The sequence below is a fragment of the Leopardus geoffroyi genome, chromosome C1 (genome assembly GCF_018350155.1).
Source record: "Leopardus geoffroyi isolate Oge1 chromosome C1, O.geoffroyi_Oge1_pat1.0, whole genome shotgun sequence".
Classification (NCBI taxonomy): domain Eukaryota; kingdom Metazoa; phylum Chordata; class Mammalia; order Carnivora; family Felidae; genus Leopardus; species Leopardus geoffroyi.
Window position 1 is genome coordinate 147,216,986 of NC_059328.1, and position 21,655 is coordinate 147,238,640.

Sequence of the window (21,655 nt, forward strand, 5' to 3'; positions counted from 1 at the left end):
ATTAGCATAGCAGTGGCTACCATTTGGTGAATTTCTGTGCCAGGAACTGTGCTAGACAATTTATGTGCATTCTTTCTAGACCGTAAAACTCTATTGAATAAGAACTTTCACCTAATTTTAAAGATGAAGGAACTGAGATATAGAGATATTAAGTATGGTATCAAAGGATAAAGATCTGAGAAATATTGGTGCTGAGATTCAAAATAGTGTCTAACCAATAAAGCCTATGTCCTGTCCACTACAACGAGATGCCTCCACAGGAACTTCTCATGGCTTGCATTGTTTTTATAGCAACTACTGTTACTGGTTATTCTTCCTCTGCGGTTTATTTTATTTATACCCTTCCTCAAGAAAGATACATGATAAAATTATCACTGATATATGTAGTAGATGATGGATTGATGGATGAACAGATAGATAGAAAAACAGATAGACATACCCACAGATAAACAGAGCGTGTGAGTCTATATGTATATACATACAATTGTACTCTGTGACTTTTAAAACCATCCCATGGCTCTTGTTAGCACATCACTGTGCCCTGCTTGTGTCCTGGCCCAGGTGTGCAGAGCAGCTAGTTCACAACAACCTCCCGACCACCAGTGTCATCATGTGCTTTGTGGATGAAGTGTGGTCCACTCTGCTGAGGTCTGTTCATAGTGTACTTAATCGCTCTCCTCCGCACCTCATCAAGGAGATTCTTCTGGTGGATGACTTCAGCACCAAAGGTAAGAAAAACACTCCTGAAAATTAAACTTTGGTATATATGTTACAAGTCAGAGTTAGACTCCGTGGAAAACAAAGGTATGGACGGTCTGTGGTTTCTTCCTCAAGAGCAAAGCACATTACATGTTAAGTGTTGAGAAGACAAATTGTCTATAGGACCAAACAGAGGAAGCTTCAACAGAGTGCAAAGGCAGAATCCACTATGGTGCAGAAGAAGTGAAGAATCTCTCTATTGGGGTTATCACATAATTTGTGTACGTAAGTGGACCTTTTCCACCTGAAGTCCCCTTCCCACCACACCACAAATTTCCAAAATGCGACCCACTTCAGAAAACTTTAGCGAATAACAAAGAGAGGACAACCCTAATAGAACAACGTAGCTTTGATCATGACCACAATGACATGGGCCAGTTTCATCAGCCTCAGAAGTGCCTACCAGAATCACACTGAGGTCCGGGAGCAGGGAAAATCCATGAGAAAAACTGGTTGAAAACTTTGAGAAGGGGCCTTGAGAACATACAAAGAAATAGTATCTAGTCACCAAGCAAATGATAGTCTTCTGTATGAATGGCAGGTCCAGATTTGGAGGGACCTAAAGCTTAGATGGTTTCAGGGTCCTCTTTAAGAAAAAAATCCCACAGGGATGACTGGATGGCTCAGTCAGTTAAGCATCCGGCTCAGGTCATGATCTCATGGTTCATGAATTCGAGCCCTGCGTAAGCTCTGTGCTAACAGCTTAGAGCCTGGAGCCTGCTTCGGATTCTGTGTCTCCCTCTCTCTCTGCCCCTCCCCTGCTTGCTCTCTCCCTCTCTCACATAAATAAACATTAAAAAAAGAAAGAAAGAAAAAGTCCCACAAAATTAGTAGGACAGTGAGCAGCAGAAGTACTTTTGGAAGCCATTCTTACCTAGAATATCTGTCAATAGCTTAATTACACATAGAAGTGATTGCAAGTCATATAAATATACCCCATAGAACCCCAACAACATTCTTTTAGATGGATTCCTCTTTGGCCACCCAACAAGACAAAAGAGGTATGATGGAGAGGGCATCATAGTAGGGAAGTGACAGTGGACTTAACCAATTGCAGTTGCAATATCTTTCTTTCACAAATTTTTCAATTTGCATACAATGTTTATTTAGCCTTCTGCCTGGGTCTTGACTTGGCTTGGTTTGTAAGCTGGGAAGTTTGTACAGAAACCTGAGCTTATTTTATTTCAAGGCAAATTTGCCCTGTCCTGACAAATACTCAGAATAGGTGAGCCCTCCTCTGTAACTTGGCAACCCTGAAAAGGATTTTAGATTTAAGAAACAGATAGCTTAGAGAATTGAATACAGACAAAAACCTATCCAGGAAAATGACATCAGAAAATAAAATCATGGCCCAAGGAATAAAATTTATCGACGATAGTAAATATCAGAGTTTCTAGAATTTGGTGTTAAGGAGGCACTGCTAGTATTATCCCGATCTAGTTACTCAAAGTGTTTCCTTATCTATTCTTGCTGTGATACAGACTACCTAAAAGATAATCTGGATAAATACATGTCTCAGTTTCCAAAAGTTCGAATTCTTCACCTCAAAGAGAGACACGGCTTAATAAGAGCCAGGCTGGCAGGAGCACAGAATGCAACAGGTAAGAAGCTGTTAATTTTGTATTTTGGCTATATTTTTGTTTTAGTTTCTTTTTTATTTTCAAATATACAGCAAATTTGAAATAATACTGCAGGGAACAACCATAATGCCATCATCATTCCACCAATATTTAGCTTTTTGCAATATGTGCTTTCTCTCTCTCTCTCTCTCTCTCTCACACACACACACACACACACACACATACACACGTTTGTTTACACACACTTTTTTTTCTCAACTTTTGAATTTTCAGACATCATGACCCTACAACTCTGTGTACCTTAATAGGCATCTCTGAAAAAATAGAGACATTCTATTAGATAAGCACACTTTCATATCTGAATATCGTCTGGTTTATGCTCTTTTCAGACTCCCTTATTGCTCCTGAAATGTTTTTAATAGTTGCTTCTGTCTTTCGAAATTTAAGATCTAATTAAGTTTCATGCACTGCATTTGGTTATTTACTCTTCTTGGTTTCTCAATCTAGAGTAGAAAACACCCTACTTATCACTGACTTGTGTTTTTTTCAGTGTCCAGGCCATTTGTTCTGAACATCTGACCACATTCCGAAATTTCCTCACTGTTTCCTCATGTTACACTCAGGCTAAACATTTCTGGCGTGCATACTGGATAGAATTCTACTCTGTAGGTGGTAGGACTTGCGTACTGCTTATGGCTTCAAATCAAGCGACACATGATGTGAAGTTGTCCAACTGTTGGTGATGGTAAATTTGAGCACTTAGTTAAAATGTTGACAGTCAGATTTTTCTTTGGGGAGTAAGAAGCAATTTGTGAGGTAATACTTTGATCCACGTGAATACTCTGTTTTCCCTACATTTTACCCAATGGTTTTGCACCCGTTGATGATCATTGCTTGGATCATTTATTGCACTGAGGTCTGTTCATCTCTTCTGCCTTCCCTCCCTCTTCTTTTTCTCCCACACGTCCCCTCTCTCCCTCCCTACTCTTTCCCTCTTATAGGGAAATCCCCACTATTAATTTATGCTTTCAAAAATTCAATTTGTATGTTATCAGCTTCCTTCCTTCCTTCTTTCCTTTATTTATTTATGGTACTCAAATTGTCCCAAATCTGATCACTAGGAGCCCCCTCAAGCCTAAACTGTCTTGGCCTGATCCTATCTGTATTTGAGAACTTAGAATTGTTTACTTCTCTCTTCCCTGACCTGTGTCTGCTCTTCTGATAGCAATTTCTACCTTCCCAAGAGCAATATGCTCTTTTCTTCACCTCTTTTTAGTGTGTGGGTGTTGGGGAGTGAAAGGGAGGAGGCAAATCTTTTCTCTCATGAGTACTCTAACATTAATGCCAAACATATAGGTTCATTTTTACATCCTGCTGTGGAAAGACCTGTACGCCATGATAATAGCTGAACTTACATACCAGGTTCCATTCTAAACACTTTCTGGACTAATTGATTTGATCTTCACAATAACTCTAGGAGGCAGGTACAAGTACTTTCCTCATTTTACAGATGAAGATATAAAGGCACAGTGAGGTTATGACTTGCCCAAGTTCTCCCAGCTAGTAAGTGATACAGCAGGATTGGAACCCAGAAAACTCTGAATCCTCAGTCTTACCTACTACATTTTGCTGCCTCTAGACATTTAGATATCACTCTCTTCTGTAAGCCATGGCATTGCAGATTTCCACCAGCTTGTATTTAAGCATGTTCTAATAGTAAATTATCTACTAACCTGAGTTACACCACCTTGTAACTAGACCACAAATCTGGAACTTTTCACATCCCACTGGTTTGCTAACAAATTTCTTTGGCCTGTAATGGAAATTTTAAACTAACAAAAAACACATCACACTAAAATTAACATTGCAGGAACAGATAAGATTCTTAATGATAGACTGCATTTGAAAAATTAAGTAAAAATCCATGTTTGACTTCTTTTGGGAAGTAATTACCCACAAATGATACAAAACTAGGAAGTGAGGAAATAGTCCAAACTGACAAGTTCGGGGCTAAGATCTGGATAAGGAACATCCCCAGGCAAGTGGGACAAGAAGCACAATGTCCTGATGTAGAAATATGTTCTGTCTATTCAAGCTAAAGAAGGAAGTTTATTATGGTTGATGGGTGCTGACCATAAAGAGAGTGGTATGAGATTCATTTGGGGGGCAAGGCAAAGGCAGGCTTTCTCAAAGTTTTATGAGTCATCTGAGGAGTGTAGGCATTATTCTTCGTATAATATGAAGCCAATGAAGTACATTAAACAGGTGAATAAAATTGTCTGACTGAATTTAAAGCCACTTTGGCTGCCTTGTAGAGAACGGGTATTAGGGAAATGTGAGAAGAAGTAGGGAGACCATTTAGGAGGCTATTACAGTTGTCCAGGCACCAGGGAGGTACTAGGACAGAAGAAGGGAGTGGTCAGAGTAAGAATATATTGTGGATATGGAGCCCACAGGACTTGTCATCAAGTAAGATATAAAGAGAGTAATAATGAAACGAGTCAAAAAATAAAACAAAACAAAACAAAACAAAAAACCCTAGGACTGGAATCAGAGCAACTTGGTGGATGTTCCTCATAACCAGAGGAACAGATTTGGGATTGCAGTTGAGTTCCAATTTTGTTCATGTAAATTTGAGATGAAAATGAGATATCCATGTAGAGAAAGCTGCCAAGTGCAGAACCAGAAATGCAATGCTTATAAAAACTTCTCTCTGCCTTGCATGGAGCACGACGCATGCTGGAGATGATCTCCGCAATAGTCCATACTGTTAGACAACACAGGAGGCCTCTTCAGATGGGGTGCAATGAACTTGGTGAAAGCAATTGCCTACTTGGCCTGTTCAAGTACTTACGGTTACAGCCATCAAATCATTCTTTGAATTTAGTAAATCCAAATGTAATAATGTAAATTTGGCTCTTTGTCCCTAATACTCTCGAGCACATTAGCTCAATTTTAGTCTGGTAACTCTTAAAACTATTTTGACCATAACCCATGTTAAGAAATAAATTTTGCATCAGAACCTACTGCATACCTATGTTACACATATAACTACAATAGACATTTCATGAAATAACATGTGCAACAAATTCTAGTATCTTCTCTTTTTGTTTTATTTGTTTTTTAGATTCTGGCCAATCCCACTATGTTGTGGTAGTGACTTGCTAAGGGGTCCCAAATTTAGTTTGGAAAGTCCAGCTAGGTGCATCTTAATTGCTTGTCACTGTCTAATGAAGAGTTGCTTCTAAACTATCGTAGAAGAAGAAGTAGAAAGGTATGTTTCAATGGGATTAGTAATGGCTTTGTCCAAGGATATATCCAAGGGCCCTGAAGTGTACTTGAGTCCTGTGAAAAATTCAAGGGGATTCAGAATCCTGTACCAGCTTTAGGTGAGGAAATAATTCAAGGACTATTCAGGGTCTGGACTGAGCAAGGCTGGTCAACCTGGTGAGTTCTCCCAGACTCCCCTCTGAGCATTCCCCAGCCATCACAAATAGAGCATTAGTAGGAGACGCCCTGGACCTGAACAGTCTCTGTAATCAGAGATCAGCAAAGGTATCAGGGCAGAAAATGTCTCTAGACTGCCTCAGCCAAACAAAGAGATGAAGGACCAGAATCTGAATCCAAAATCTGACAGACCTTAATAGCTATGATTTCCTAAAGATTTACCCTTTAGGATTCAGAGAAAAGGAAGGGGAAACCACAGACAAGGAAGGATGAGATCAAAGATCCAAGGACCTGCAAAAATTGGTCAAGTGGCCCTGTTTTGGTCCCAGGGTATTATTAGACTCTCTGAAAGTACATAATACAAAATATTAAGGGAAAAACAGTAACTCTCTGACAACTGGCAATGTTCACTACATATTCAGTTTTCAGGGCACGATACGTCCTTCATCTGGATCTGATTCAGGCAAAAAGATCAGGTCCAGGTCCAATCAGTTATTTCCTGAGAATGAGGAGTTAGACTGGCCAAACAGGATTTAAAAACTTGGGGGCGCCTGGGTGGCGCAGTCGGTTAAGCGTCCGACTTCAGCCAGGTCACGATCTCGCGGTCCGTGAGTTCGAGCCCCGCGTCAGGCTCTGGGCTGAGGGCTCGGAGCCTGGAGCCTGCTTCCGATTCTGTGTCTCCCTCTCTCTCTGCCCCTCCCCCGTTCATGCTCTGTCTCTCTCTGTCCCAAAAATAAATAAACGTTGAAAAAAAAAAAATTAAAAAAAAAAAAAAAAAAAAAAAAACAACTTGAAGGGTATGCCACGGTCAATGGATCTCTAGGGAAAATGTTCTGTATGAAGCCACAGAAGTAAAAAGAGACACAGTGATTGAGGTGCAAAGTGTATAAGCCAACCTCCAGGATCTCATGCTAGTATTGAATGAAAGAGCAAGTTACTGCCCTGCCAAGAAGAGTCTGCAGTCAGGAAGGTTCAGTAGTACACTCCAGGGAGTCAGAATAGAGATCAGATTCTCATTTCCTTTATAACAATGGCATTTAGGAAATATTTGACATTGCTATGAGCATTCCAAAGAATCAGTTGGCTAACTTTAAGTATGTGGACTAAAGTGGCATCTAATTCCTGGACAACCCTGAGGTCTCCTGAAAAGCAACAATCCTTCCGTAAATTTCTACAACTTGTTTTTTGCTGCAGGTAAAACAGATGGTTTCCTTAGCATCATTTATAAATTATTATGAAAATTAAACAGCCAGACAGGTTCACATTCCTCAAGGAACCCAACACACAGCAAACCAACACTAACTGGTGCTGGCACCAATATCCCAAGCTGGTTAGCTAAACATATTTGGGAGCCCATACTCAACAAGAAGCCAAAGCTTTAGGCACATTAAGCATCTCTGGGCTGGTCAAAAAGTAAATAAATAAGTAAGTTACAATCAAATCCATCTGCAAACAATCCAACATTGCTGGGACCTACTCTTAGGAAACAGAAAAACCTGCCAGTTGGCCATCAAGAGAAGATTATTTTGAGCTCTTGCTTAAATACTCATTGACAAACAGTAACAATACTAGCCGTTTATAAGGAATTTAGGTATTAAGTAGATCTTAGAAGTAGCTCTATTAGGTAAAGCTCAGAAAGGTTAAGTGACTTATCCAGTGTGGCTAAGGAAAGCAGAGCTGCGTGACCTCAGTCCTACGTCTATTTCACAGTGACTCTCCAGGATAGGAATAGTGCGTGAAATGTCCCCAGACCATATCCACCACAAGTGGAAATCCTAACCAGCAACATAGACAGATCCCTGGTCTAGTTCCTGAGATCTTATTTTAAGTTAAAAAGTGTCTGAAAATGGAGCAATGACATTCACGCATAGGAGGATTCTCTTCTTGCCCAAAATAAAACAGTATAAAATTCCAGTCTATGTTTTGGGCAGAGGCTGCTTCCTTTGGGTCCTGGCAACAAGTGAATGAAAATCTGTATGGGGATCTGGGCCAGGTGGGAAGTGAATGTAGGGTTGGGGACCCATCTAGCTACCACCAAGGACTGAGAAAGTCAATCCAGACTCTTTGACCCTATAAGCGTATCCTGAGGATTGGAACAGGCAGTCTAGTAGAGACTGCTCTTTGGTTTAAATGGACCAGCAGTAGCAGTGATAAGAGGTAAAAACAGAGAAGGAGGCAAACCATAAGAGACTCTTAAATACAGAGAACAAAGGGTTTGCTGGAGGAGACATGGGTGGGGGGGATGGGCTAAATGGGTGATGGGCATTAAGGAGGGCAGCTGTTGGGATAAGCACTGGGGTGTTATATGTAAGTAATGAACCACTGGGTTCTATTCCCAAAACCAATACTGCATTGTTTGTTAACTACCTTGACTTTAAATTAAAAAAAATAAGTAGTAAGAGAAAGGGACTGTCTTCTGCACCTGTTATATATACCAAGTAGGACCTTAGCAGACCATGCTTACATACCTTACACACTAGATGGCCCCTGTGAACCTTCACACACAGGGAGCGGGCTGTGCAAGGGGAGACCCTTAGGAGATAATGATCTTTCATTATCAAACGAGCCATAATCTCTGAAAATAAGACTCCCCCAGCATGATCAGGAGTTATAACCGTTGTGTCCCAACAATTGAAGATGAGCGGGGACGGAGACTTTGGTCTAGCACAACCCACTTCTGCCTAAAGAGACTTCTCAAGAACATGCCTCACCAACGTTTTGGCTAAGTTCGGTTTCTTCACCCTCTTTCAAAAATTCCATTGTTGATCAGTTAATTGATAAAATATTGAACCATTAATTAAGAGGTTGGTTACAGTTTTTAGTGGATCATGATCTATCATCCAGGTATCTAATTTCACCTTGTTCTTTGCCTGCTATTGTCTTCTGCCTTTACTTCAAGCCTTCATGGTCTAATAGCTTTTCCTCTCTCTGGCCATTTTTTCTTTCTTTTTTTAGGCACACAGGCAATGGAATAAGCTCTTTTCTAATATCAGGCTGCCATTTGGCTGTGCAAACTTGGAAAAGTTTAAGTTTTTGTTTCTCTTCAAAAGGAATAAAACTTAGACCTACATCTCATTTCCGAAGTGGGATTAAAAATTAGACTTATACTGGGGCGCCTGGGTGGCGCAGTCGGTTAAGCCTCCGACTTCAGCCAGGTCACGATCTCGCAGTCCGTGAGTTCGAGCCCCGCGTCGGGCTCTGGGCTGATGGCTCAGAGCCTGGAGCCTGTTTCCGATTCTGTGTCTCCCTCTCTCTCTGCCCCTCCCCCGTTCATGCTCTGTCTCTCTCTGTCTCAAAAATAAATAAAATAAACGTTGAAAAAAAAATTAAAAAAAAAAATTAGACTTATACTTTAGGGTTGTTGCATGAATTAAACAAGACAGCCATGTAGAATGCTTAGAACCATTGTCTGGCATAGAAAAAAACACTTAATTGAAAATAACTGATGTTATTACTGGTTAGTCAAGAGCTAAGGGGGGGGGGGCAGCCGGGTATTAGAGTGGTCAGTTCAAACAAGACAAAATGAAAGTAACGCTCAAGTCTTTAATCATTTCCTCCAATAATGTAAGTAAGAAGTGTAAGTAAGAATTGAAACAGAAGAAAAGTGCTGACTCCCTCAATGTTCCATTCTTCCCTGTAGAGAAATGGACTGATGGATTGAGCAGATGTGAGGATCGTCTTACTGCCTAAAGGAGCCCAGAACAAAAGACTCCTCCTGTTTTATAGCCCTGGGGGCTAGGGTGAGAGAAAAGAGAGGGGTAGGAGTGGGAAAGTACCAAATGCTGAATCAGAGTGGAGGCAAATGTGCTGGAGATCTACCCATCTCCCACATGGTGAAGCCGAGTTCCTGGCCTGAGGCGGTCCTCGGTCCTCGGGGTGGAGGAAAACCGAAGAATGTGGACTGGAAACACAGCTTTGCTGAGGGCATGTCCACTGAGTGGGAGGGAGGGCCTGAGCTCTTGACTGCAGTTCCCTTCAGAGGCTGGGGCGCGCTGGCTGCAGACCGTGTCTGGTGTGAGAGGGCGGCCTCCCGCCACGAGGCCTGCCAGAGAAGCTTCTGTGGTTGCCTCTGGTCAGGCCTGAAAGGATACATAGGATTTCCGTCATAGTTCAGATTCCTCAGGTTATTATTAATCTTAGACGCACACACACACACACACACACACACACACACAATCCACTTGCATAAATCATTTGGAACAATGTAGATGCTGCTTAGAATTTTATTGAGCTGAAAGTACTGCTGCACACAACGAAGAGGAGAACAAGGATGTTTAATGAGTATTTTTTAGCCTCCAAGTTTCTCTTTCTTTTCTCTTTCTCCTGCCACGCTCGTATTTCTTATTGTGGTAAAATACGGGTGATATAATTTACCGTCTCAGTTATATTTCTTCAGTGCACAGTCCAGTGCTCTGAAGTATATTCACACGGTTGTACAACCCATCTCTAGAATGCTTTTCAGCTTATAAAACTAAAACTCTCTACCCATTAACCTATTCCCTATTCTTCCTCCCACCCCTGTAGCCCTTCCACACTGCCTTCTAGCCTTGCTGATTCCTCCCCTTTTGCCTGTTTGTACTCCTATTATGCAAAATGGTATTTCCCCTTTCTGATGCCAACCTTGGATTATCAAACTCTGCCTGGTCTTCTGAAAAACAAAGCTCAGTTTTCCACAGACCCCCCACCCCCACCCCAGGGTAATGGGACCCACCCTCCTTAGAAGAGACAAAGCAGCCACCCTTTTAATACTAAGGATTCCCTTCAAAGTCTTGGCTACCCATTCAAAGTGGCTTATCAATTTTTTTTTTTTTTGCAAACAAAAATGATGCTTCCAGAAACAAAATTTCTTTTATTTCATGAGAGAATGAAAATATAGGGACCAGGAATTCAGTGATAGTTCCGGCCTTTACAATGTACTGCCTTTGCAATCACCTTTCTGGAGCAATCTCCAAGACCTTTGAACACAACAAACACACACTCAGTATATCACTTTTTTCAAATGAACTTTTTTTTTCTGGCTCTCTAGGTGATGTGTTGACATTCTTAGATTCTCACGTGGAATGTAACGTTGGTTGGTTGGAACCTCTTCTGGAAAGAGTTTATTTAAGTAGAAAGAAGGTAGCCTGTCCAGTAATCGAAGTCATCAATGATAAAGATATGAGGTAATATTGTCATATTCCACAAGATACCTCTAAGTGACTCATTTACTAACAGCAGCAGAAAGTACTGGCCATATTCCTAGGCTGCACACTTTTACAAATCTGAGAAATACACAGTTAATCCATTTACATAAATGGAAACACATAATAGATATGTCGAGATCAGAGAAAGTCAATCCAATTGTTTACTTGATCATCAAAATGCTTAACCCTTAATACCAAGAATTCCTAATACCCATTGTCCAGTTCTTTCCTCTTTCTATTCAGCTGTGCCCCAAAATATTTATCTCCCTTAAGATTCATTCATCTTTTTTGCGGGAAATATACATATGCTCCTAATTTTTTCCCTCAACAATATCCAGAACATTATTAAAAGAAAAGTGGAAGTTAAAAACAAGCAATCCAGCCAATTAGTCACTAATGCAAGTTGTACTCATAAATTCTCTTGAAATGTTATAAAAAGTTTGTGATAATCTCGAGTCATTTGTGTAAGCACTTGCTTCATTCATTTTAACAAGACATGGTGTCAGGTTGATCAAGTATATGTGTATGATCTCAAGCAGCATTTGTGTTCTTTTCCTGGATTAGTTACATGACAGTGGACAACTTTCAAAGAGGCATCTTCGTGTGGCCCATGAACTTTGGTTGGAGAACAATTCCTCCAGATGTTGTTGCAAAAAACAGAATTAAAGAAACTGATATAATACGGTAAGCGTGTGAGATTTAAGATTAGGAGGCAATCGTGTATCTTTTTGCAAGGGCATGGGAAGCAATCCCACGAAACAAGTATTTCCCGTCGTTTTATAGACCATCAAGAATTATGGTTTTAGCCAATAGACGATCAAAAGCAAGCAAAGTTTCCCTAAGAAATTAGTTTCCCACTACCAAAACTCATTTTTTTCAAATGGTCAATTACACCCTATTCAGCCCTGAATCCAGAGAAATTTGCTAACACTATTCCTTCTCCCTGGGATTTACAACCTAAGAAATATAAGCTAGTTGAATATGCTGCATAAATGCTATATAAGCACACCTAACATTAAAGGCAACATGAGTAAAAATTAGAAGAGTAAATAATAGTAATAAAAGTATTATTGTAATAATAACTATTGTTAGGATTTTCTTTTGGTGTCTAACCCTACCCCTTCCATGGGGGAGGGGTGCCATATTCTGTAAGTGAATTGAGAAATATAAACAGAAGCAGATATGAACTGAAAGTGGGGTTTTATTGCTAGAGAAGCTGGATTGAAGAACACAGCTTAGACCTGAAGTCAAAGTGAAGACTTCTGAACACTTCCCCAGGAGTCTAGACCTGCATGAAGCCAGCCTCAGGCAGAGCAGCAGGAGTCCCAAAGACTCCCCAGTTGGACAGAGAACTTGAACTGACAAATGTAAAGAGAAAGCCCAGCCCAGACTGTGCATTGTGGCATTATCTCTCAGAACTTACCCCCTATCCTTTGCTAGGTGCCATGCTTTCAGAATTGATATTCCTAGCAAGTCAAGTAGGCTTATTATCATTTATTAAGCAGTCTGCATTTAGCCCTCTCTATAACCCTAGAAAAGGTGGTAGGTAGGATTGCCATTACAGAGATGAGGACACTGAGCCTTAAAATAAATAATTTTCCCAGGGATATATAGCTTGTAAAAGAACAAATTGGGATTCAAATCCATATCTGCCTGAATGTAACACTCTTGCTCTGATCCCACACCTAAAGAACATCTTTGCCTTTTTCAGACTCCCATTTGGAGGGTCAATGTACTGATCGAGCTCAGATTATATCCAACATAACGTTGGGAAGAGAACGCATTCTGGATAGACGGGAAAGGACATTTGTCATTCAGACAGAATATGTGCCTAAGGGGAAGGGAAGTAGGTGTGGGGTAGGAATTATTTTACCCTTGAGATTGCTGTATACTCTAAACACAAGGCAAGCTCTCCACACAAACCCCTTTCAGCTGGCTCAATCTTAACACCATGGGAAGTGATTACTGCTGATTCAAGTGTAGTTTCTATCCCCCATGATCTATAACAGTAATGAAGGATCTGGAGTCAGACTCTTTGGATTCAAATCTCAACTGTACTATTGACTGATGGCGTGAGCTTTAAAAGGTTACTTAACCTCTTCGAATCTCTGTTTCCTCAGTTCTGCGTTAAGACTAATAGAAGTAGCTACCTCCATTATCTGAGAATTAAATCTGATTATATAACATGCTTTAAAAAGTGTTTACCACATAACAAGCTGTCAGTTAAGTCTGTCTACAGTTGAGGCAGTGTGGTGGAGTGAGAGATCATAACATCAAACCAGACCACCTAAATTGAACCCCAGATGTACATCATACTAATCTGTGGCCTTGGGAACATTTCTAACCTTTTCTGTGTTGTCCTTTCTTAATGGTATATAGTTTCAGGGTTTTTGTAAAGTCTGAGGTTATATATATATATATATATATATATATATATACACACACACACACATACATACATATATATACACACATACATACACATATATATACACATATATATACACATATATACATACATATATACGCATACATACATACGTATATGTATGTGTGTATATATATATAATACTTAGAGCAGTGCCTGGTACTCCCTTAGCACTAAACAAGCATTTTTAAAAATAACATATTCGGAGAATTTGGTCAGAGAGTAAAGACAATAAGAATCATACTTCCAAACCCCATCTTTGTTAACTCCAATCAATCTCTGCCACCATGAACCACGGAACTGATCACTTCAGTGCTATTTGTGACTCCTTTCCAAGACCTCCCCACCCTCGATAGCTATTTTGAAATGTCTCTTAACTCCACCACAACTGCACAGGGGACCCACTCTAAAAAGTTGAATTCGCATGACATGCAAGTTTAAAAAAACAAACATTTCTTTTTGTAGGTGTCCCGTCATGGCGGGTGGACTATTTTCCATTGATAAAAATTACTTTTTTGAACTTGGAACATACGACCCTGGGCTTGATGTCTGGGGTGGAGAAAATATGGAGCTCTCATTCAAGGTATTACCAAGCGGTCCTCAAATTCTTTCTACAATTAAGAGTTTATCATTTGGTTTCATTTTACTAACATAATCAGCTATGGGACAGTCTCTGGGAAGAAATTTCACAGAAACTTTAGGGTCTCTAGATGAATGTTTTTCTATTCCAGATTGAATTTGGAAGAACCAATAGCTCCCACGAAATTTATCAGAGTTCCCTAGTATTTTATAACACTGTTTCTACATCTGAATATAGAGGGAATATTGTCTGCCATTTGACCTAAATGATGTGAGATTCATACTTCATACCAAATATCTCCAGGAACATTTTTCTGATATATCAGAAGTAATGAAAGCATTCAGTAATGGGTCATCTTAGTGCAAGTGACAGAGGTACAAAAAGTGCCTTTAGAGCAGGCCATCAACAGGCGATCTTGCAGCAACTTTGGACATCTCAGACAGCTCTGGGTATTTATGGTCATTGATCAACACCTAAGAAATCCTTGGCAGTAGCCAGAGTGAAGAGAATCCAAAAGGCAACTGTTTTCTTAGGGAGTGGGTTGGTATATAGTAAAAGGGGTATTACTTTGAGCTCATTTTCAAGTTGTGTTCCGTTAAGTTATATGGATCACCCCAAGATGTAAGGAGGGAAAATTGAAAGAAAAAAAAGGAAATATATACTCCTTACCCTGATCCAACCAAAGCAGGACTTCATACGATATATTTTATACATTGGGATTCTGTGAGAATTTCTTTATTAAAAAAAGATGTACACTGCAGCGTAGGGAGGAAAACAATATATATTTTACGAATCCTAAAATGCTCCACAGCAATGTACAAAGCTAAATAAACCTGTTGAGCTTAATTTGAAACCATTGAAAAAGATTTTAGACGTTGACAGTAGTACTTCAAGCTGGGGGGGGGGGTGGTCACCAGGTGGTTCCTGTCATTGCTAATTGCCCATGAATTGTGGGCAGTCATGTGATAATTGATGCTTCCTATCAAACTGTTACAGGTATGGATGTGTGGTGGTGAAATTGAGATCATTCCCTGTTCCCGAGTAGGCCACATATTCAGAAATGACAATCCATATACCTTCCCCAAGGACCGGATGAAGACAGTAGAGCGGAACTTGGTGCGGGTTGCTGAGGTGTGGCTTGATGAGTACAAGGAGCTATTCTATGGCCACGGGGACCACCTCATAGACCAAGGCTTAGATGTTGGAAACCTCACCGAACAACGGAAACTTCGAAAGAAACTAAAATGCAAAAGTTTCAAATGGTATTTGGAGAATGTTTTTCCTGATTTGAAGGCTCCCATTGTGAGGGCTAATGGTGTGGTAAGTTCAAGGAGCAAGTTAAATTGTGAGTCCATAAATATTAAATTTAAAAACTCTTGAAAAAGTGTGGAAAAGAATGAAGGATTACACTATAAATAAATATCCAAGGGGCGCCTGGGTGGCGCAGTCTGTTAAGCGTCCGACTTCAGCCAGGTCACGATGTCGTGGTCCATGAGTTCAAGCCCGGCGTCGGGCTCTGGGCTGATGGCTCAGAGCCTGGAGCCTGTTTCCGATTCTGTGTCTCCCTCTCTCTCTGCCCCTCCCCCGTTCATGCTCTGTCTCTCTCTGTCCCAAAAATAAATAAACGTTGAAAAAAAAAATTTAAAAAAAAATATCCAATATGAGGGCAGATGAGACAGAGCATGGTTAAGGATTAAATATAGGTGAACTTGAGGGAGGCTTTTAGGCAGCTACATTCATTGATTAATTCGGCAAGTACCTACTGGATATCAATAAACCACACAGTATTTCCGAAGTGGATTATAGGGTAAATATGTATAAAGTAGACTTGATGCCTATTTGTGGAGCTTAAAGGTGAGTAAGGGAAACCATGTACAAATATGTAACGCTTAAATAAAAAGGAAAATGGCTCTAATTTAGGGAACTGGTCCCTAGTGACCAGTTCTTCTAAGCTAGAATATTCAACTCTGAGGAGATATTGAATGCTAGCCCTCAAAGACAAGGGTCAGCCAAACTTCAAAAAAGAGAGCCCTAGGCAGAGGATGCCCCTTGTACAAAAACTCTAAGTTAGATGACTGTCTAGGCACTCAAGAACTGGAAAGAAGATGAATGTTGTCAGGGTGTGAAGGAGGAAAGAATGGCAACAGATGAAGAGGGAGAGGAAGGAAGAGTGGTCCCATGGGTCCTTATAGGCAGACTAAGGATTCTCCTTTCCCTTTCCTTTCTTTTTCTTGTTTCTTACTTCCTTTCTTTTTCCTCCCTCCCTCCCTCTCTCTCTCCTGCTCTTTATTCCCTTCCTTCTCTTTCTTCCCCTTCCTTCTCTTTCTTCCTTCCTTCCTTCCTTCCTCTCTCCTTCCCACCTCCCCCCTGTCTATCTTTTCTTTCTTTTCCTTTCTTTCCTTTCCTTTCCTTTTCTCTCTCTCTCTCTCTCTCTCTCTCTCTCTCTCTCTTTCTTCTCTCTCCTGAATGTAATAGGGAGCTATTGAGTAGGGTTAAGATTGGGATGACATGATTTAATTAGATTTTCACAGATTTCAAACAGGAACTGAAAATAAAAGACAATGACAGAGAAAATTCCAGGGCACAACATAATGCACCAAAAAGGAAGAAACTGAGCTAGACAGGTTGGACACAGTACAAAATCTATGAACTAAAGCAAGAAAGTAGAGAAACTGGATGAAAGCCATTCCAAACCCATTCTAGGAGTGGGGCTTAATTCGAAGAGGATGGCAAGACGTGAGGATACTTATCATAAAATGGGTTTAGAGGTGATTAGTCAAGACTTGACCTAGAGCTTTTCCCAGTCATGTATATGTTTAATCCGTGTTACTGCTTTCTCATTTAATTTTTATTTATAAATATTCCCAGCATTATTTTATTTTCTTTCAGAGTTTTCTTTTTCTTCATGCAAGAGGTTCTCAGACTTGACCATCAGTAAGCCTGCTATTTTAGGCCATGTTTTTTTCAATTCTCCCTAGAAGGTGAATTACACAAACCAATCACTCTCTGTCTAGGAAAATTCCTGATGGCAAGGACGTGGTAGAGCCATTCTCCCAGTGTAGGGAAGATCCTGGAAGAGTATAAAAAAGAGGAAACTTGAAAATTCAATTGACAAATAGTAAAAGTGATCTGTTTGTAACATAATGTAGTATAAAATGATCATTTTTATAGGTCAAAATAGAATAACAGCTATTTCAGGTGGTTTATCCTGATATTTTTTTTTCTAGGTAACTCATTAGGGAGAACACTGTGGATTTATACACTATTCAAATTATTTGTCTGTAAAATAAACTGACACTTTTTTTTTAATTCCAACTCCTGAGTAAGGAAAAAAGAAATTCTCACCATATTCTGTCCTAACACAGAATCTCAGCAAGAGCATTACTGAACTTTAACCACCAGAGGGAACTAAAAAACTACCTTTTGCCTCCTATGTGAGGCTAATGTGTATAAGAGTTCCCATGAAATTTTTGAAGAGCTCTTCTATGAACAGCCTGCTGATGCCTGAGCTATAATATATTAAAAGGCACAAAATATTTTTAAATTATTTTTTTGAATTCTATTTGTTGCCTTCCTCAGACAAATTATAATCAAGATGCCACTGGCTTCTCTTTGAAGCAACTAGTAGGGAGTATTATTACCACTTAAAAAAAAAAAGAAGAAGATCTTTCACTAGGCATTTCAGACTTAAGATTAACTGAACCATTATTTTAGCTGGAGAGTCTTGAAAAATCCCAAGAAAATATTTTACAATTTAAATCCAGTGAAAAGGTTTTTGTTTGTTTTCTTTTCTTTTTTATAAGAACCAATCGTTTATTGCTGAACCAAAAATGTTTGATGAATAAAAGAACCTCACTAACAATGTGTCTTTACACACATTGGATTAAATGGTTAGTAAGCAGTCTATAGCCTAATGTTTAGCAAATGCTGTGATAAACTGTGGGGAACTCCACCTCCTAAATTGGAAAACGAAAGAATTCAAAATGGATAGATTTTGAAAAACAATTGAAAAATTTACATACTGCCTGGTGAAAAAAAAAGATTGAAATGGTTTACATTAAAAACACAAATATAATTTTTTAAGTTTATTTATTTTGAGAGAGACAAAGAGAGAGCATGAGCAGGAGAGAGACACAGGGGGAGAGAGTGAGAATCTCAAGCAGGGATCCATGCTCAGCATGGAGCCTGAGGCAGAGCTCAATCCCATGACCCTGGGATCATGACCCGAGCCAAAATCAAGAGTCAGATGCTCAACCTACTGAGCCCCCCAGGCGCCCCTGAATACAAGTCAATGTTTAAAACCATTCGCAAGTCAATAAAGAATAACAACCCCTTAGCACTTCATAAATCGTTTATACATGAAGAAAAGCAGTTTCTCCAGAAATCTCTGATCAGGAGGAAGGGAAACAAATCTTCAGAGAACTGGGGGGAGTGGTAAGTAAGGGAAAGAAAAATCTTCTCCTTCCATCCAATGCCTTTCCATGTTTGGCAGAAGGGACTGTACAAAATAAATACAAAGTAATCAGTTAAACCAGGGGTTCCCATACACTGCTCTGGGCAAGGTTAGTTGTGCTGCCAGAAATAGGATCCCAGGGCCAAATATATTTGGCAAACACACTGCACTCCCTCGTGTAGCAGACAACTAAACATTACCGTCCTAGGGGTTCTGCCAGGTTCTGGAGCAGTCCAACCTGTTCAGCTGTAGTGAAGCCAGAGTTTTCCAAACACGTGGGAAGGTATTTTCTGAGTAATCCACAAATACAGAAGTTTATATTTATCTCAGTGAAAATCCAGACAACAACTGGATCGCATTTCCCTTCTTTAATCTCTAGGATTATCCTCCTTCAGTGCATTCTTATTAAATCTCTTCTCTGAAGTTGATTCCTTCTGTGTGTCCTGACTGCTCCATTAACTAGTGGTGGATTGTCTCTTCCCATATTTGTCACGTTAAATTGTGAATGGAGCTTTCTTTGGAGATTTCTGATGGAAATTCTGTCCTTCTAGAGTTCTTTTCCATGCCAGCCACCCTAGAAGTAACCACCCTGGCACTATTTTTATGTCTGTCAAAGTTCCTATCCAATGCAAGTAGTTCAACTTGCATCTCAAACCCAAATGAAGGTCAATGCAAGGTTCAGATTCCCAAGGGAGAATGTAGCTTCCCTGTTGTCTCCCTGTGCCACTGGGTAAATTGTTTTCCCCAGGACACCATTCTAGTGAGGGTCTACAGTTGTCCATCTTTATGTGAAAGACTGCAATCCCAACTCTCTGGCTTGTCCATGCCCAAGTTTTTTCTCCTGTCCTTACAATATCAGTCCGTTGCTTACCAGTATTTGTGATTTTTCCACTTGCTAAAAGGTTTTGTTTTGTTTTGTTTTGTTTTCTGCATTTGGTGGTCCCTGAATATTTGCCTTGCTTTTTGCAACCTAAGCTATGCATGTAAAAGTGAGGACCAACCAGTGAGCATACTGTTATGAAGGCTCACAACTCTGTGAGCTGGACAGTTGCATCATAAAGCACCCTGGAGTTAGAGCTCTGTGTTAGGCACGATAGAACAGGAAAGGGCACAAATAGTGTCCCTGCCAACAAAGACTTTCCCCCCACTCCCAGCTCAGAAGGCTTTCCTGAGTGTAGATTTGACTCTACACAGCTCTTCTAGAAATCTAAGAAGTCTAAATTGCCCTATTAACTCACCATCTCATTAGCCTTCCCCAAGATGTCAAAGAGGGCAAGGGAATCAACATTTTTCTGCATTAAATGGTGACTTATAGAAAGCTGCCTCCATATTTGACCCTGTAAATCCACTAAAAACCTGGGGGGCCTGCCAGATAGTGTCTTTAAGCTTGGCTCTGTACTAGCTTTCATGACTTTCCTATAATGAATTGTAGCTTGCCTGAGTCATTAGGAAGATTCTGACAGGGAATCAGCTGGACTCTGCTGTTCTTTGAAGGACTCCATTTATCTATGATTCAGTGCCTAAGCAGTGAAATAGCTTGGAGGGGTCAGCCAGGGAACAGAGCCCATAACTGTTGGTTTGATTAAATTGCAAGAATGTGCGTTGACTTTTAATGTATGCATCAGAAAAACTTGAGACAAGAAAATAACTACTTCTCATGCTACCTTTTGCTCATTCCCTATTCAGCATTCCAGGCAAGGGTTAATTAAAAGCTTCTGTTTGTTGGCTCTGTGGCTGAATCATAGGCCTAAATTGACAGATTGAAGCTGTACTTTAGCAAGATTACATTATGTCTCTGTTAGAGATAGCAACCAATAAAATCGTATAGTGCTAAGTAATGCTAAGCTATCAACTTAACTATCTTTTAACCTTATTATAGTTTTATGGCCTGTGTTTTCTGAATGTCTTGTTCTACTTCAAAATATTTTTTTCTTAATGCATATTTTATATTTTGCTTCCTAGCTTATTAATGTGGCCTTGGGCAAATGCATTTCCATTGAAAACACCACAGCCACTTTGGAAGACTGTGACGGAAGCAGCAAGGTACCTGGCCTGGGTTTTCTCTCTCATAGGTGCAGTGGATAGACGGCCCAGGTGTAGGTGATAAGTGCAGGGTATGGCACATTTACTGCTCGCTTGAGAAATTTATTTTCGCTTTTACAAACAATAATGAATTTATACATTTCTACATAATCATACGGTTGGCGATAAGAGAGCCCACAACTAAACGTACAGACAGCGAGCAAGGGAGTACAAGTGTGGGTACTGAAGTCAACCCACCAGGGACCCAGTGCTGGCTCCACTGCTTTCGAAAGTGTGTTAACTTTGCAAACCCTTTAACCTTTAGGTAAATAGTCGTGATAACAGTCCCTACCCCTAAAACAGGTTTGAAGATCAAATTATGTGATACCGATGAAGCATGTAGAACGATATTTAACACTTAGTGCTCCACAAATGTTCACTGTTATAATGATAAAGACACGAAATGTGAAAAATTTTTAAAAAGTTACATATAAAGATAAAATAATAAAGGAAATGAAGGAAGAACATATTTTTAAATAATCTAAGGGAGAAATTTTGTTTTGATTCTGTCCCCTCCTCCCCATTCTCATACATATAAAGGAGCATGTGTAATTTGCATATATAATGCAAATTACATAATCCATGATCCATGATGGAAAACCCTTCAACAAATCTCTGACAAACTCAGAACACAATGGATAGGGGAGGAAGGAGGGCCCAGGAGCACAGGGCAAGGACTCTGCAGTGCTGGAGGTGAGCTCTGAGTGATGGGACCTCCCTCTTCAACATGCGTCCCCTACCCATTCTCATTCTGTGGGGATATTATTGGTTTGGGTGCCAAATAAAACTCATAGGAACATCAGTACATGAGTACAATGCAGCTTCCTAAAATTGTAGATCACACTTTGGTGGAGAAATTATTTTGTGATGACAATCTAGGCTTGCCCAGACTTACTTGTTTGCTTTGACTTAGAGACATTGCCTATATATATATATATATATATATATATATTAATGTTTATTTAGTTTTGACAGAGGGAGAAACAGAACATGAGCTGGGGAGAGGCAGAGAGAGAGGGAGACACAGCATCCGAAGCAGGCTCCAGGCTCTGAGCTGTCAGCACAGAGCCCGATGCAGGGCTCGAACTCACAGACTGCAAGATCACGACCTGAGCCGAAGTCAGACGCTCAACCGACTGAGCC

At 40.1% G+C, this 21,655-nt stretch overlaps 1 protein-coding gene across 1 annotated transcript in view; it reads left to right on the top strand.

Annotated features, from left to right (window-relative positions):
• The window catches only part of GALNT5 (polypeptide N-acetylgalactosaminyltransferase 5), a 42,541-nt gene that overhangs the window by 15,023 nt on the left and 5,863 nt on the right, over nucleotides 1–21,655 (top strand). The window contains exons 2-8 of the mRNA XM_045479886.1: nucleotides 562–728; nucleotides 2,241–2,360; nucleotides 10,813–10,948; nucleotides 11,534–11,653; nucleotides 13,863–13,980; nucleotides 14,974–15,297; nucleotides 20,393–20,473. Coding sequence (XP_045335842.1) covers nucleotides 562–728; nucleotides 2,241–2,360; nucleotides 10,813–10,948; nucleotides 11,534–11,653; nucleotides 13,863–13,980; nucleotides 14,974–15,297; nucleotides 20,393–20,473 — 1,066 coding nt within the window. The remainder of the gene's footprint in view (nucleotides 1–561; nucleotides 729–2,240; nucleotides 2,361–10,812; nucleotides 10,949–11,533; nucleotides 11,654–13,862; nucleotides 13,981–14,973; nucleotides 15,298–20,392; nucleotides 20,474–21,655) is intronic.